We start from the raw sequence: 17,985 nt of genomic DNA on the forward strand, positions 1-17,985 counted from the left end.
AAAGTCTTAGATCTGTCACTTGTCACTTTTTTAAATAAATGTTGCAGGAGGGGTCTGAAAGGTCGTCAGATACATCAGTGAAAATATACAGATCATGAGCACTGAGCTTATAATGCATTTGGCTGAAGTTCTCACTCATCAGCTCAGATTAAAAAAAAAAAAAAAAAAGGTTTGAATATCATCTTGGAAATATGTTGGAGATAGTGATTTTTTTTTTCTTTTCCTTGTGTGATGACCTCATCATTTCAACAAGTCAGGAAAAGATCTCAGAGATTTTAAGATGTGTTTAGAACAGAGTGTTTTGACCAGTTACAGTCAGGCTCTGTGATTTCTACAATAGATGAACATGTAGAGGTTTTTGAAGATCTGCACATGATCAGTCTGAACAACCAGCACTGGTTCTTCATATCCATGTTTACCAGAGGAGAAAGCTGAGTGCCCCCTCTTTATTAATTCTCTGGATGAGCTGTTGTTGTTAGACTCAGCTTCAACCCTCCACTGTTCCCTTGTCAGACATGTCGCCGCCCGAGGGGTCGTTTAATAGAGAAAATATACGACTTTGTTGAGTTTCAGTCAAAATATCGATGCTCTATTGAGTAGCAAAACTTTCAAGTGGGGCTTGTTGTTATTTGTGGGCCAATTAAAGCTTGAAGAGGCCTCCTGACGGGCAGAGACAGAGAGGTGAGGAAGACGGGCCAGAAGAGGCGGAGAGGGACACGGATTAATGGTGTCGTTAAAAGTCAGAGGATGTGTTTAACAGGGTGAAATACACGCGCTTGTGTGTGTGTGTGTGTGTGTGTGTGTGTGTGTGTGTGTGTGTGTGTGTGTGTGTGTGTGTGTGTGTGTGTGTGTGTGTGTGTGTGATTTAAATTGTTCAATCAATAAATGAGCAGCAGAGAGGAAACTCCCCCTGCTGCTCCTCGGAGGAGGAAGAATCATAACTGTGCCGGAGCAGCAATCACCTGACATGAGGAGAGAATGCTCGCTGAATTACTCTGATTAGCCTTTACAATCAGAGGGTCAGACACACACACACACACACACACACACACACACACACACACACACACACACAGGGAGAGACAACCATCAGGGACTACAAAGATATTGAGATGTAACAGGAATTGAAAGAAATCCAGGTCTTCAAAGCCCCCCTCCTGTTTTTGTCTCTCTGTGGGAATGATGTTGTCATCTTTCTCTTCCTGTTTGTTTCTGACAGCTGTGAGGAGCTACATCGAGGGCAACAGGTTCACAAGTTCATTCCGTGAGCATCTGCCATTTCCTGCATGCTCTGTCTGAGCTACCTGTTCTGGTTTTTATCGCTCCCTCAGACTTTCTTGTCGTGCTCGTTGAGCCTGAGTCATCTGCTCCTCGTGTGTCACAACCTGCAGTCACTCTGTTTGCTGAGTCAAAAAGTCACAACGCCACTAAGGCCTGACTCAGTAACCATCACAGGTTTGGAGGGACTCTGTAACACAACCAGCTAACACTGTAACACTTTAACCAGCTAACACAACGCTCACAGACATCTTAACAAAGGTAAAACCAAATAAAGCTAATGGAAAGGTGAAGTTCCCCAAGTGTCCACTAGAGTCTGTATCCTACAGTGAGTCGGCACCCATAGAGCTTTATGTTGAAATAAAGTGCAGTTCCCTGAGATGCTGTTTACATGAAAATGTTTTTCAGCTTCGTGTTCACACAGAGACAGAGTTTTGGTCTACCTCAAACAGAAACTGTGCTTGTTCTGCTCAATCTGCTGAATCTGTGACTGTTTTTAACTAAATGAGCATCTGTTGCTCCACTTCTGCTCTTAGCATTCACCAACACACCAGATGATCGATTAACTCTACTTCAGAGGAGATCTACCAAATGCCGCTTCTGGACAAGACAGTTATAGCGCCACCTACAGGCCTGGCATGCTTACTACAGCGTTTTCAGTCTCTCGGTGTTTCTCTCAGAATCTTTTCACTGTATTTTTGCATTTTGGGGTGAAACATTGTTGAGAAACAGGGTCTGGGCTCATTGTCTGATTTCTGAAGTTGTATGTAAACGTTAAACGAGTTACCATTCATATGCCAATTAGCCACTCACACCTATCCTGCCAGTTCACAGTGGTCTGTTCCAACAACTGTCAGTGCTGACAAACTTCTTGGGAGCTATCATGAACCCTGAGACACAGGGCGATTTTGGTTCTGGTAATCAGGTCTTTCATGTCATGGAAGGAGCCGCACACTGCTGAAAAACCAGCAGGCTCACTGACAACCACGTTGTCTCCTTTTCATGGTTCTGCTGTTTCATCATTGTTTGCCTCTGATGTATAAATGAGTAAATGATCAGGGCTTTGTAGAAAAGACAAAACAAAAACAAATCAAATCAAATCAAAACAACACAAAACAAAAAAAGTGAATCAATGGATAATTCAGTCTATACCTGAGTCTGAGTAGTCATCGCTCGTCATCAAGTAGACTCAAATCAGGTTCTGTGGTGGTCATGAGTCCCTGACTTGCATCCTTCAACACTGGCTTATCCACTCTGAGTTACCAGTGTACAGCCTGACAGTCAAGGGGCAAAGACAGCTCATCACCAGTTTCTGATGTATGATTGTTCAGCGTGATCAGCTAGTTTGTGTTTCAGCTTTTAGGAGAAGAGACTTCAGTGAGTTGATGACATCCATCTGATTAAATCACAGCCTCTGGTGTCTGATGTTTACATCTGCTCATTATTTCAACAGTCATCATTTCTACAGGCACCAACTTTTCCAGGTTACCTGGAGTCTGTGCACAGAATTATAAATAACTTCTCAGAGTGGCGCATTTTAACGGAGCTCAGAGAGTCGACCTGGTTTTAGAAAACCTCTTTCTGACTTGTTTTTTTTTCTTTTATTTCATGTTAAATCAAAGTGTCGTTCTCTCCAGGAATAAATGTCATGTTTGTACCTGACTGCAGAGCGGGTTAAAGATAAAACCTCATTAGCAGAAAAGCTGTCATCTCTGTGGGAGTGGGGGAGAAACAAACCCAAATAGCTGTGACGCTGTTGTCACAAACAGTGTCAGACTGTGTTTCTGACCCTGAACACCTCACGCTGTCGTCTCTGACACGCTGGTGATTCAACACGTCACAACAGTCTGACACGCTTTATATCACACCATCACCCAAACCCCTGACCCAGAAAACACTCCACGTCTCTCCGAGAGCGCCAAGTGGAGAACAAACTCCAGAGAGGGAGTGACGAGACCCAGCACAGAGACCTGTGTGCTCAAACGTTTCATCTCAGAACAGCACGCTCTGTGTCTGCACTGGATTATTCTGCATAATCCCACAGCATGATACCACACACACTTTCACTCACATGAACAGAATACACGATACACAAACACGTGAGATGAAAACAGGAAGTACAGTGCTCCTACAGAGTCAGGGAGTAAGCTGAGGCCCTGTATTCAAGATTCAGCTCAAGAGAAATACTAAACAGACACCAGCTTCAGTAGGAGGTGTGCCTGGCTGATTTTTGAGAATGTTCCTGATTGTTTGCTGTAAACATGTTGTTGGAACAACATGTTGAAGTTCAGGAAACTGAAGCCCATGATTTACAGACAAACAGGAAGTTCAAATGTTGGATGTTGATGCTAATCAAAGCCAAGGTTTCCAGCTGTGAAGTGACCATAGGTCGGGTTAATCCCAGGATGGGACACTTCTTCAGAAGCCACACCAGAGGGACCCAATCTGTGACATCACTGATTGGTGAAGAGCATCATAAACGAACACCATCAGAAACACCACCAATCAGAAACGTCCTGCTCTGTTCTTCGATCTTTGGAGGAACATTCTATGGAGTTAGCTTCCAGAACGCTGAGGTCCTGAGTGCTTGAAGGCTCTTAAAGACAGAGTGGCTGAAATATGGACAGCTAGAAGCCCTCAGCTGTTTGTCAAAAAGACCCCCCCCCCCCCCCCCCCCAACCCTTAAAGGAGTACTATCCGACTTAATTTCCACTAGGTGTCGTAGGAGAGCAAAGCTTTGAAAACATGCATATTCCATACCTTGAATATTCCCTCTCATCCACTTATCCAACACATTCTGTTCTGTTGATGATTTTAGTAGTTTTTCTTTTTTTTTTTTTTTTTTTTTTTTTGCTGATGATTTGATTGATCTTATTGTTGTTTTAACCTGTACAGTGTCCTTGGGTGTTTTGAAAGGCGCCTTTAAATAAAATGTATTATTATTATTATTATTATTATTATTATTATTATTATTATTATTATTATTATTATTATTAAAACATAAACAAAGAGGAGTTTTTGACACACCTCTGACATGTTGAAGCCTCCCCCTTCTCAACTTTATCTCCACCCCTTGCTTGTATTTATCCTGCTGCAGTAAACCACTTCTACAAGTTATTCTTACCCCGGCCAATTGTGTTATAGCATCAACGAAACTTGAAAATACCAGCTTCAAACAAGACCTTGGTGATTTGAGATTTGAGAACATATTTTAAGACAGTGGCTAATTTGAGCAGAGCAAACTCTGTCCATGGCTTCCATTGTTTAGCAGCCCAACATTAGCACGCCTAGCTTCCATTCATTTTAACCCAACATTTATCTCACTTGGCTAAAAAGTCTCACCATAAGAATAGCTCTGTGTTAATAAATTAACCATGGACAAATACTGTGACAATGCACACTATAAATGAAAAGATTTACTTACGCATACAGGAGAAGCAAAGCCAGTTCGGAGTCATGAGAGAGCTTTTTAGCGATGCATAGGGCTCGCCACTGAGGAAAAGCAAGTCCAGCATTTACTCCAGGGAAGTCTGTGTCAGGCCTTCAGTCAGAGTCTACCATTACTGCTCTTCTCAGCTGTTTGTGTGTGATGTTTACCTGTGGCGGACCTGCAAATTTATACCCCTGGGGACCTGCCTAGGAGTGCTGCCGTGAGAGAAAGTCACCGCCCCAATCCGGTCCGGGTTGAGTCAGACACATCGCATATAAACAAACCTACAAGCAAACGTAATCTTAATTCTATGTGTTGATACTGAGCTCAGAATAAAATGTACATACCGCTTATCGGATTTTTGGCACATTTAGGTGTAAAATGTTGGATAGAACACCTTTAATTTGCGTCTCTTTGGGGACGGACTCACTGCTGGAGACCGACTCTAGCTGACACTCAGGGAAAGACAGTTTATTTCAACATGGAGCTTATGGAGACTAACTCACTGCTGAGGACAGACTCTAGTGGTCACTCAGGGTACTGCAGTTTGTTATGCTTACACTTCCTTGGCCCTGCAGTCGCTCCATGAGTTTTAGAGGCCTCAGACCTTCTTTCAACAAACCTGGACTCTTGGAAACAGGTGGTCTGATCAGTTGCCGTGTAAACACTCAGGTTTGATGCACAGACGCTGTATCTCAGAGTAGTTCCTTTTTAATGCTGTTTTTATGGATATGAAGCCTCTCTGATTAAAGCTGTGGGGGAATGTGAACACCTCCACAGAGCAGTGAAACCCACTTTTACTGAGCAGTATAAAACAGTCTGCTCTTTATGTTTATTGAACAATAGAGGAGGTGCTTTTTATTCTCTTCAGTGGCTCTGCAGCTTCTCCTCAGGACCTGAAGATCTCACATTATGTGCTCCATAAAGTAGGCTAAGTCCCATCAGGGATTCATATAAATTAAGATCAAACACCGTGTTCGCCCTTGAGGTTACATCCAGATGCAATTATTGTTGAATCCCCACTTTTCCCTGAGAATGCTCTGCATACCGCTGCACTAATGCTCCTTCCCAAAGAGTAATTACAAGGACGTTTCTAATTCAGTTTCCTCTTAGGCTGCGAGGAGATGCCACAGGAATTATCTGCCCTTCAGTCAGACACAATTTACTGTCTCTTCATTTGTTCTCTGAGCTGTATGGAGAGAAGCAGCGGCTGCAGAGCTGGTGGAGGTTAGCCTAAACTCATAAAGGCGGTTTTATATGTTAAAGTATGACTTCAGGATTATTCTGACGGTCTCGTTACGAGTCCCCCTGCTGCTAAAGATTATTTGGAAACTAAACTTTTATGGCTTGTATCAGACTGAATCAGCGCTGAGATTTCTCTCTGTGCATTTATTATTTATGCCTTTAAAAAGAGACACTTTTAAATAGAAGGCAGCAGCACAGATGTCCACAGAGAGACGGGGACTGGAATCTGTGTCATTCAGAGTTTCTTCAGAGATAACCATCACGGCTGCCCCAGATTGTGCATCAAAGCTGTCTCTGTGCTGTGTGACAGAAGGAAAAACAGTTAGCACAACGTCCTGCAGCAGAGATGGAGAGGTCACGCTGGGTTGGGCGGTTTGAGTCATGTGACCGATGATGAACAGCTGCAGGAATAACGGAAATCTGACAACAAACCCAGGGCTGACAGTAAAGACAGAGCAGAGGTGACAAAAAGTGATTCAACCCCAAGAAACCCCAGAAAACTGAAGTGTCCTTCCTCACAGAATGAGAAACATGTGGATCCTCTAACCAGGGCTGGACATGGACTTTCTGCTCACCAGCCACTGTGGCTAGTGGTGTGCAGCATGATCCTTTTAAAACATTTGCTAAATGATCCGTTTGAAGGGTTGAATTAAAGGCTGAATGAACTTAATGTTTAGGAAACATATGGGCAAGTAATAACTGTTTCAAAAAGTCAGAAAGAGTTGAAAAATACATTTTCACCTCCGGAGGGAGAGCCTTAACCCTGATTGCTGCTCTTCTCTTGGAGAAGTCGCTGTGTTTCTAACCCACTCTGAGGAAATATCCGTCCAAATTCCAGAGCTGTCGACTCAGAGATGCCCTCAGATTGAATATTTGCCCCAGGCGGAGGGAGGCGGCTCGATATCTCTCCTCCCAGAGTCACCAGGGGCAAAAGGCTATCGGAGCGAGATCCCATCACTGAGAGACTTCTGAATGAGATCCTCACTGTAATGGACTCCTCTTCTCTTCTCATCCTTTGTTCTGTTTCTCTCTTTAATGTTTGCCTTTGACCTCCATCACTTTCAGCTCCCTCTCAAACTCACACCCTCTAGCGTCTCCCTCCCCGTCAGCTCTCAGCGCTACACAGAGACTCTTACAGAGGTCAGGATCCTCATTTCAGGCGTTAGAAATTAAGATGTGTGCATTGGTGACGCCACGGCTGTGAAGGACGTCTGAGTGTGATCAGTGATGGGGAGTGATCTGCTCAAAGGAAGAATAAGGACATGATGAAGAGCACTTCTTCAGCTTGAAAAGCCATTTTCTGCTCCTGTTATCAGGATCTGAGTAATCCAGAGGATGAGACAACAAAGTCACCAAAGAAAAAAAAGAAGACTGATTTCTGTTGTCTTTTTGAAATGCTAAGAAAAGGACTTTTTGTTAGAGGACGCTCTTTTAAACAACATCACGGTCAAAAAAAAAAAAAAATGCACTTCATAATCCCCCAGCCTCTTTTACACACAGTATGTACTAATGCAATGACAACACATCAAAGGGGAAATGTTGGTGAATGGAAAATATGTCCTTTACACACACCCGGCCTTTCTGGAGTGTCCTGATCACACCCAGTCATGTGACTGACCCGCTGAAATGTCATCCCACTAGTATGGAGATCTTCCTCCATCTGTATTTACCATTGCACAGCTTTTACACTGATTTGTTTTTCTAACCAACCCTGAGAAATATGTTGATGGTCCTTTAACCAGGTTTTGGGTCTTTTGGCGCTGTGGCCAGGAGCCAAGTTCTGCTGGAATGTGAAACCAGACTCTCCACAAAGTTCGTCGGCACATGAAGCATGAAGAGTTCTTCAATGTTTTGGTTAATGTCTGAGTTGACCCTGGACTTTTGCCCCTGTCTACATTTGTCCTTATAGCCAAGCACTGTGTCCAACATCAGCACTGAGAGAACAATGCTTTTGTTTTTGCAGTAGCAGCAGCAAAAGAGAAGTAGATGAGATTCATCCCTGCCAGCGACCATCACCAGCCCTCCCTGCAGACTACACCATCAAATCAAAGTATTTATTCCTGGATGTGCGATGTGGGGGGCTGCGGTACACCACAGTGCCAAAGAAGGGGAATTAGTGACAAACAGGACAAAACAAGACAAACGGGGAAAAGGACAAACAGGTAGTGTTGTTAACTCAAGATCACAGCACAGCTGCAGTGTTGTTGTAAATACCATTCAAAAAGAAGTGGCTGTAGGAAACCCGGGTTCACCGGAGATGTGGGGTCCTGATGGTAGAGGGTGGGCCAACAGAGATGAGATAAGGGGGGCACATGAGTCACACAACATAAAACAGTGTGTGTTGGGTGCAGGAAGTGACTGAGCATGCTCTGAAGGGAAAGATCACTTATTCGCAGTGAGTCTGGACAGGACCACGAGTTAGATGGCAGGGGCCTCCCCCTTACAGCAAGCTCAGGTCACAAGCAACATTCATGCAAGCAAGCAAGCCCAGCTGGGACATTCCCCTGAGCAAAGCACAGCACCAAGGTCAAGGACCCAACAGTTGCTGCAGACCCAACCCAGGTCTACCACCTACAGACCACTGCTCCCCACCGACCCAACCCAGGTCTACCACCTACAGACCACTGCTCCCCACCAGGGCCCACAGCCAGTGAGTCTCCCACACCCACCCCAGGCCCTGAACTGACAGGAAGGCAGGACTAGCATCTAGCAACACCACCACAAGGGATCCCGAGCCCAAAAAATGCCCCAGGACTCTCCCTTTGCAGGCCTGGACACAGACCCTGATGCTGATATCACCACACTGACCATGTGGTGGGATGAAGGTTGGTGCAGGGAGCACATGGTGCAGGGCACAGGGGGGCGCTCGATGCTCTGACTCCAGACTTGGTCCACACCTTGTGAAGTTTTGGAATGGATTCTCTCCCTAACTGTTTCCTTCCTCTCCTCTTTCCTGTGACCTGGTTGGATCCAGCACTCTGTGAGCAGCTTCTTTGGCAATAACCTTATGTGTCTCAGGGCGCAGTCACACTTGAACCGTGCTGTACTCAAGCCCCTCTGTCAGGGACCAAGCAGTAAAGGACACGGCAAAGGAGCTTTTTCTTTGGAAAAAATGGGTTATTTTTATGGAAATGGAACATCATGGAATGGAAATAGTTCATACAGATGATTCTTTCATTAGTTATTTTTCCATCGGTGCTTAAATATGACGAGTCGAGTAACCCCAGGCTCACACTGAATCCGGTGCGGTTCCGGTGCGGCTTCCGCATGTAATCCATATCATTAAAATCACTGCTGTAGGCTCACATTAGCCCCGCGCGGTGCGAGTCCGGTTGCGGGAGACGTACGGCACAATGGAAAGAATCCACAAGAAGTCTATCTTTTCAGGACCCCGGAGAGGGTCTGCGTCAAGCTGAATGAAATATGACGAGATATACAAGAAGTCAATTGTCAGGTGGCATGAGGTTGTTTTTTAAAATAAAATCAGTGTACAAACAAATGTAACTTGACTCTTCTTTGACAGCACAGTCGTGCTAGTAGTAAATGTAAACATTACATCACACCCAGTGACACGAGGTCGCATTTTGACAACAAGGGACGACGAAAGACTCATCCTTGAAGTGAAAAGTCACCCCATTTTGTATGACACATCTCATCCTTATGATAAGGATAATTTAAGAGAAGAAAAAAAGTAACATTGTTAAAAATAATAAACATTAGAGGAATAAAGCTCTCGGGCAAGTCCAGACAAGAACGTGAACCCACGTGAGCTTCTACCCTCGCGAGTGCCTTTTCCGCACCCGGCACCGGAGCCAGCTGCAGCTGTAACTGGGGCTGATGTGAGTGGCAGCTTGCGGAAAATCTTCACGGTACCTGGACTGCAACCATTCTGGAGCCAATGTGAGCTCGGAGTAACTGTGCTTGGAGAGCTTGGGAAGTCTTGATATAAATGAGTACAGGCCATTTACCATTTGTTCTAGTGAGTCCCAAAAGTCCAGTCCATGTTTGTTTATATGTAAAATTACCAATAATTAAAATACAGCTGTTCACTGAATTCCTTTTCATACCACGTCACTTTCAGAATGATGTTTAGTGTAACAGTAAAACTGTAAATGTAACCACAATCATTTGCCCCTCAAACCAACTGGATGCTTCAATAACCCCTCGACTCTGAGCTGTTTCAAAAAGATGAACAGGAGGCTCTTCTGTTGGTATCTACTGCCGTTTATTATCTGAACAGGAACAGAGTAAGTTCTGGTCAGTTCTGGCTCATACTGAAAAGCATCCAGGCACCACACATGGCATATCTTCCATAGAATGATAAAACATCACATTTTTTAACAAACACAACACAGATTCAATTGCACAAAAGTTCAATAATGTACCTGGAAAGTTCTGGCTAGTACCAAAAGAGGCACCACACTACAGAGAGTAGAAGCTGGTAAGCTAGCTCGTTTGTTTACAGTATTTTTATGTATTGACATGTAAGCTCATATAAATAACATTTAGTAATCACACACGAGTCTACGCACACATGGCAGTGTATTCATGAGACCAAGTGTAAATATCAACAGTAATACATCAATATTGTATGCAGTGCTCCGTGCAGCATCTCACCATGGCATATCACCCATAGAATGGTAAAACATTCCTATTGCCCATGGAATACATGTATGCTGCCTGAGGCAGGGTGCCATCAAGTTCAATCAAGTTCATATGTGAAAAGCTTGATATCAAATCCATTGTCCACACAGTCCAGTCTATTTTGTTTTCTTTTGAGAAGGTCAAAAACCAATGAGAAATATTGAACAACCAAAGTCACTTGAAATTCCCTCTGATAGTATTTCACATTAGATTTAATAAATAAATTCCAAAAATAGCAAAAGAAAAAGACAAGTGTGGATAGCTCTAAAATGATTCCAGATAGTCCTTAAAGTCCAGTCCAGGTTTTCCATTCTGCTATTGTTGTTGGTTTGAACTGCAGCAGGTGCTTTTATTTTCAAGATGGAAGTGTAAATGAAATTTTCGACCCTTTTAATTGTTTCTTATTACCTTTGCCAAGGAGGTTATGTTTTTAGGAGAGTTTGTCTATTTGTCTGTGAACAACATAACTCATGAAGTCACCAACAGATCTTGATGCAATTTTAGGAAATGTTCAAAATGGAATAAGGAAGAATTGATTACATTTTGGAGGTGATCCAGATCACCACCTGGATCCAGGATTTTTTTTTTTTTTAAGAATTCTCTATCATTGTGAGATAGGGCCGTTTTTACCATATGCATATATAACTCCACGAAAAAGGTCAGATTGCTTTACAAAACAATACAAGACAAGATCACCATCATTTCTGACCGATGTAAAAGTGCCAATATTCTGGATACTAAGATCTGTAATATAAAATGTGTTTTGGGTCCTCATGATTTTCAACTCTGTCAGGAAACAAATTATCGTACAATCCTACAGCTAACACCATATTGTAATAATAATTAAAAAATTGATGAAATACATTTTATTTATAAAGGACTTTTCAGAAACTCAAAGACGCTTACAAGGCAAACAAAGATAAAGAACAAGTTAAAAACAGATACAAAATAATGAACTGACAGTAAAATACATGTATAGAAAAAGAAGACAAGACAAAAACAGTTAAAAAGGATTTAAGAAGAGGCAAGGTCAGGACTGAGCTTTGTTAGTCAAAGGTGAAAGCTTTGCGGAATAGGTGAGTTTTCAGTTTTGTTTTGAAAGAAACTGAAGCAGCAAAACTGACCTAAAGCAAAGAGAAAAGACAGCGCACCCTGCCTACATTGAGTGTCTGCAGCCATCTTTGTTTAAAGGTTTTCTTATAGAAGTGTTTTTTAAGTGAAGGTGTGCTGATGGCCTGCAGAGATGTGTCAGTAATAAACTAACTGTATGATAGACAACATCTTAACCAGCTGATTGGGTTATTGGTGACTTACCGTCCAAAAAGAAAACATGGACTGGACTTTTTGGGGTCTCTGGATCTGTCTTGGGTCAATATCTCTGAAGACTTTTCTTTTATGCTTTGGACTGAAGTGTGCTTACAAATTGAATCTAATCACAGTGGCCCTCATTTATCAATCTTGCGTGGGAATTGGCGCAGATCTGGGTGTAAAAACGATCCTACGCCAACGTTCCCATGTGGTTTATCAAACGTGCGTACCAGGGCCAATCACAGCTTACGCCTGATCAGGTGTTGATAAATGTGGCAGATGAGAACAATTGTAATTTACATAACACGCCCCTAAATATTCAAGGTTCAGCTGGCCGGACCCACAGAATTCACGACATGGAGGGACACATTACGGGAAAAAGGGAACTTCTCCATGCTGGTAATCCACAATGCCATAGCAATAGAGAAAAAAAATTGACTATTAGAAGCCACAATTTTATTTTTTAATTTTATTATTAATTGTTTCCATTCAGGTGCAGAAATGTAGAAAGTTGTCTTTTAATGATGTGTTTGAGCTCTGAAAGAAGCTGCAGACTCCTGAACCTGTCACAGACTGAGGAGGGAGTGGAGCTGAAGTGTGTCCATTGTGTGCAATTATGCACGGGTAGACCAGAGTTTTATCATTATTCGTACCTCAAGACGAGCACATTGGTTGTGATCTCATGTTTAAAGAAACGTCCTTTGTCACTTTTTCGTACACAGTTCACATTTATATGATCATTTTGGGAGTGAAATAATCATCTCCACAGTAAATCCTGTGATCAAGACAGCTTCCTTAAAAAATCTGTGCCAAAAGTTTGATCCAGTGTCCTCTGTATGTTGTCTGCAGAGACTTAATCATGAATATGGGAGTGTATAAAGAACTGATAACCGCCTCTTTATTTTTACTTTTTTATAGTAAACTGATCGAGGAAACTTTTATTTTTTTTTGAGAGGAGAAATCAGCTGACAGCTCGTGCTGCTCTTTGATAGCGATGTATTCTACAGATTGTCAGAAGAAGAGTGAAATGTTAGAAACATTCTTGGTGTCATATCTAATTCAAGCATCTAAATATTAATCTAAGAACGTCAGTTTCTCTGTCTGAAAATGTTTTGTGCTCATATGATCTAATTATTCTCCTCCACAGACGGATTTCTCTCGTTGCACCCTGCTCCCCACTGACATGAAACTTGCGTACACGAACTCAGACCTGGCGTGGGATTAGAGCGTAACCGACGCCCACGTTCAGATTGATAAATGCAGATCTGTGCATGGAAAGGAGTGTACACCCATTTTTTAGGCGTACGCACGTTCCATAAATGAGGGCCAATGCCTCTGATCTAAAGACTTGAATTATCTTTGATAGTTTTTGACAGCTTAAAGGAAAACATTGAATGGATTTTAAACTTTAAGTAGAAACACATTTTTCTACAGTTTTCTCAAAAAGTATTGCTCATTAAACAGGATTACCCCATCCTGGTGCGTAAAGTTTTTTATTAAGCACAGTTATTGATTTTCACAGAGACTATTCATATTTTCAGAGGGTTAAAAAGCAAAAAAGAAGTTTATCACTGAAAGGTTTTTTCATATTTTCTCCTGCAACATTTGCTTCTGTTGGTAAATCTGCAATTTGTCTGTGTGTGTGTGTGTGTGTGTGTGTGTGTGTGTGTGTGTGTGTGTGTGTGTGTTTTCCCCGCCTGTTATGGAGGAAAAAGGGTGCACAGAGGAGATAGACATCTTCCCAGCAGGGGCTGCTCATTAGAGCTTTTGTCAGGTGTGCAGCTTTGACTCAGATCTTGTTTGTGACCGTTGCTCATTTTATAATTGATGTCATTTGTTTCAGCTTTTATTTTCTCTCTTTGCATTGACCCGTTTTCTGTGTCTCGGCTTGTTTATCGTCATAGTCTCTGATAATCTCTTAATTGACTTATGTGATTATGAACCCACTCACCACCTTCCACATCTCGCAGCTCTTTGTGATTCTGTGCAGAGGTTACATGTTAGCAGCTATTTCTGGTGAATGTGAGCTCCTTTCTGTTCATCCCTCTGAAATCCTCCAGACTGCCAAACCTCTGAGCACCAAGCAGTGCTCTCAGCTCTGCAGCAACGCGTTTGTGTCGTGATGCAGTGAGAGGATTTCCTTCTGAGGGGGACAAGTGGTTCCTTTTTTTTAATTCAGGGTCGAAATAATCAGTCCATCCTGCAGCAGGTAAACAGGTTGTTATGTCTGTTGGCTCTCTGAAGGCGGGAGTTTCTGGTCTACCTCTGTCTTTCTCATTTAGTCTGAACCTAAATATCTTGATGCCAGTCTCCGCTCTGTCACGGCATCAGAGCTGGCTGGTTTCAGTTCTGGTCACCATGTTACATTCCTCTGATTCTGATCTATTGTGTCCTGGCTCTGTGTTAGATCTGGCAGGTCAGAGTCAGAAGACAATACAGAAAACATCATTTCATTTTTGAAATGTCTCCAGGTGTATGCCAGAAACCAGCTTATACAGATCTAAAGTATGCCAAGATACACCAGATGTGTCACAGCACCGGATCAGACAGGTTTCTATCTAACACAATGTGTCGACTCATACTGGATCCACTCTGTTGTGGTCCAGCTGCATCCCTGCTCCGGCAGGTTGCAGCAGATACGCAACCATCCTATTTTCACCAGATGCTGGAGCTGTGATGCTTCTATTCAAGGTAGGGCACATCAAGTGGGACATGAAGTAATGCACAGGCGCCACCTAAAATCACCCAGAGACTTTCAAAATGAAACAAACCATTTCCAAACCAGATGGTCTTTATCTTGACTACAACAAATGGACATAATGAGCAGAGCCAGACCAAGAGTCAACAGGTTTGAGGTTTTATGGCCCAACATGAACCAGGAGAAGATCATCATTGGAGTGGGGGAACTCCTCAGTCTGTGACTCCAGCTGTCTGAAGGTCCTGCAGCCAGATCAAAAATGCATCTGGTGTATCCCCGCGTGGTTAGAGTCCTGCACCCCATGTACAGAAGCTGTAGTCCTCAAGGTAGCGGTGTGGGATCAAGTCCAACCTGTGGCCTCTTTCACTTCTCCACTCTCCTTCATGGTTTCCTCCTGTCCTCCCTGAATGAAGACTGAAGACCAAACCATCAGGTGCTGTTTCATAAATACAGTATGCCAAACATACCAAACATCCCATTATTCAGAGAAAACATGTTGGGATCTGAGCCAAGAGCAGGCCCAGGTGTTGAAATGAAAGACTTCACTTCCAGCAGAAAGAGCAGCTCTCAGCGTTTGTGGTTTGTTGTTGTTGTTGTTGACCTCTGACCTTCCTCAGCACATACAATGCTCCTCTGTCACTTACCTTACAATGTTTACAGGTGTTATGTAGGCATCAGCAGATTGAAGAGGAAAACACGTCTCAAACAAAGCAGGGATTTCAGGGAGCAGAGAGGTGATGTGTTGGTCAGGAGGAACACGCTGCTCAGTGAGGCGGTCACACTCCAGTGGGTCCGCCTCATTAGACGCTGTGTTTATTCTCTTTTTATCTCTGAGTAATGACACTCTGTTTCCATCTCTCTGACCTGTGTTTTCTGCTCTTTCAGGGTTCGATGCTTACTTCACATCCAGGACCCTGGAGAACAACCGGAGAAATGTGTGGTTCGCTGAGTACTGGGAGGAGAACTTCAACTGCAAACTGATGAGTTCCTCAAAGAAGGACGAGAGCAGCAGGAAGTGCACAGGTACGGGTGTTCAGGTTTACAGCACATCCACAAACATGACCACCAACTGTGAAGATGCTCTGATGTTGGTCAGTCTGAGATGAGTAGACAGCTGCTTTCTCGTCAACCCAAAGACCCCCCCTGGGGGTACTCCTGCTCGCTGTTAGCTTGTCCATCATGGTCAGGTGATGTTAAACACAGAGGATACCTGAGGCAGAGGTTGAGTGGACAGAACAGGTCAAACTCACTCATCCATCGTCATATCCATGGCTAAGAGCTTACTTCCATTAGATACAGTTTATATCTTATACCTTTACAGTATAGTCCAGTTCAATTCTGGGTTGATACAGATTTAATTAATCCGTAAGAAAAGTTAATTATATTAAGACATTATTGTAGTTTCAAGCAAATTTCCTGACATTTTTTTTGTTCTGCTGGATTTTCAGTTTTTTTTTTTTTTTACTAGTAAGCAATTCAGACCTTGTTTATGTCTTGAAAAAACTTGAAACAAGACATTTTTCTGGACCGATCAGTTGAATGTGGTTATATCAAACATAACAAGGCAGTTTTTATTTAAAATAAGACAAAAGCACTTGATAAGTTCTCGTTTTTTTCAGTGTTGAAGTGTCTTTGTAGAGAGATGTCCCATCCAGCTCTGCTGTGTCTGGATTGCAGGACATGAAGTCGCTCCTCTTCTTTATCAGAGATGGTTTTGATTGCCAGTACATCTGTGCCCACTAGGTGTCCCCACTCTGACACTAGCCTGAGACAGACACTAACCTTCTTACCACAGAAGATCAATGCTGTTAGATTTTAACTGTATGAAAACATGTCTGAAACGTGGATGTAGTCTTTGCGACGTCACCTGTTTGTTTCTGAAGCAGTTTGGAGGTCCAGAAGTTGGCCTAGCTTTGTCTGAGTCAGGATGAGGTAAAGGGGCGGGTCTTTATCCTCCTCACTAACAGCTACAGGGTGCCCACCTGTCAGTCAGTCAGCCACGCCCCCAAATGGACAAAACTAGTTTGTTCTAACAGCTCTTCCCCGTTCAGTGTGAGCTGACAGAGAAATGATCTGTTCAGACTGACATCCTGCTTTGAACCAGGCTGGAAACATGTTGCTTTCTGCTGCAAAGATCAGCTTTTACAGTGGCTGTGGATATGGTTTCTGCTCTTTCTGCACACAGCCTCTAGAGGACACTCAGGGAACTGCAGTTTTATTGGGTTTGACCAATCAGAAGTGTTTCATTCTGTTCCTCTCCATTATATTATAACTGTTTTTTCCACAGAGTCAGCAGGCAGAGGAATGACACAGGCTCCTTTACAGTGGGTGCTTTGATACAACAGGTGTGGCCACGTTGTCTCCAGCATGGCTTTTGGTTTTGTTGCTGAGAGTTAATCACTGTTGTTGTGTTGTGTTTTGGCTCTGCTTTAAAGGAAGAGAAGGTCGAGGAAAGATCTCAAACATCCTGAGAGAGCAGAATATCTCTGTCAGATTTGAACACACAGAGCACACGTGCTGACAGGTGTGATTCATGCACCAGCTCTTCTCTAAATGGAAAGCCCCAGTGAGCCTGGAGGACAGAGTGGATCCATCCACAGTGTGAGAGCAGCACACATTAATGACCTGCATCATCACATATTGACTTTCTGCACACTCCGGCTCCTCTGGGCTGCAGACCGCTGCGAGAGCGGCGCTGTGTTTGCAAAAGTTAAACAGAAACTCATAAGTCTGTGTGATATACGATCAATAACTCGCAGCAATTAGAGAGTGGGTGTGATAGTGAGAACAGAGCCTGAACACTAATGAACCTGTTCTATTAGGGTTATTGATCCCAGCTACCCAAGAACTCATCATGGTGTCTTTCTGTCTTCTCTTTACGCCTCTCTCATCTCAGCTGTGGCCTGAGGTCCTCCTGCTCTGGCTCAGTGACTGCTGGTGATGTGGGTCATAGATTATGATTGTTCTGAGCCTGCTCAGTAAGTGGGTGAGTTAGAGGTTACGTTAAACCTCCTGAACTGTGGTCTTCTTTGAGCCTGATGGTGTGAATGGGTCTCTGTCAGTTCCCGGTGTTCCAGTTTAAAGAGTGACCCTGAAAACTGGAGACCTTTAGCTGAACGTAGCAGTGGAGATCCAGTTTACAGCAGCTGTTCAAACACAGAAGAGGTCCTGGGGAAGTCATCCTGGTTTAGTTTGATACATACGTGAAGAGCTTCTAATCAGCACCGGCCAGCCCACAAAATATGGGGTGGATTCCAGCTGTGGTGGATAACCCCCCACTTGCCACTTTAGCGAGTTGAATTATTTAATTGTAGTTTTCTGAAACGGCATCTGAAATACTACACCAACTGCAATATGAGACTACTACACTACAACTCCCATG

The 17,985-nt window shown here is 43.2% G+C and overlaps 1 protein-coding gene across 2 annotated transcripts in view; it reads left to right on the forward strand.

Moving 5' to 3' along the window:
- grm7 (glutamate metabotropic receptor 7) overlaps positions 1 to 17,985 on the forward strand; it is a 378,422-nt gene that overhangs the window by 207,899 nt on the left and 152,538 nt on the right. For both annotated transcript variants that reach the window (XM_074669750.1, XM_074669683.1), the window contains exon 5: positions 15,489 to 15,626. In XM_074669750.1, the coding sequence (XP_074525851.1) occupies positions 15,489 to 15,626 (138 nt within the window). The remainder of the gene's footprint in view (positions 1 to 15,488; positions 15,627 to 17,985) is intronic.

The sequence above is a fragment of the Halichoeres trimaculatus genome, unplaced genomic scaffold (genome assembly GCF_033239565.1).
Source record: "Halichoeres trimaculatus isolate MK-OKI-2021-1 unplaced genomic scaffold, fHalTri1.1 fHalTri1_scaffold_1, whole genome shotgun sequence".
NCBI lineage: Eukaryota > Metazoa > Chordata > Actinopteri > Labriformes > Labridae > Halichoeres > Halichoeres trimaculatus.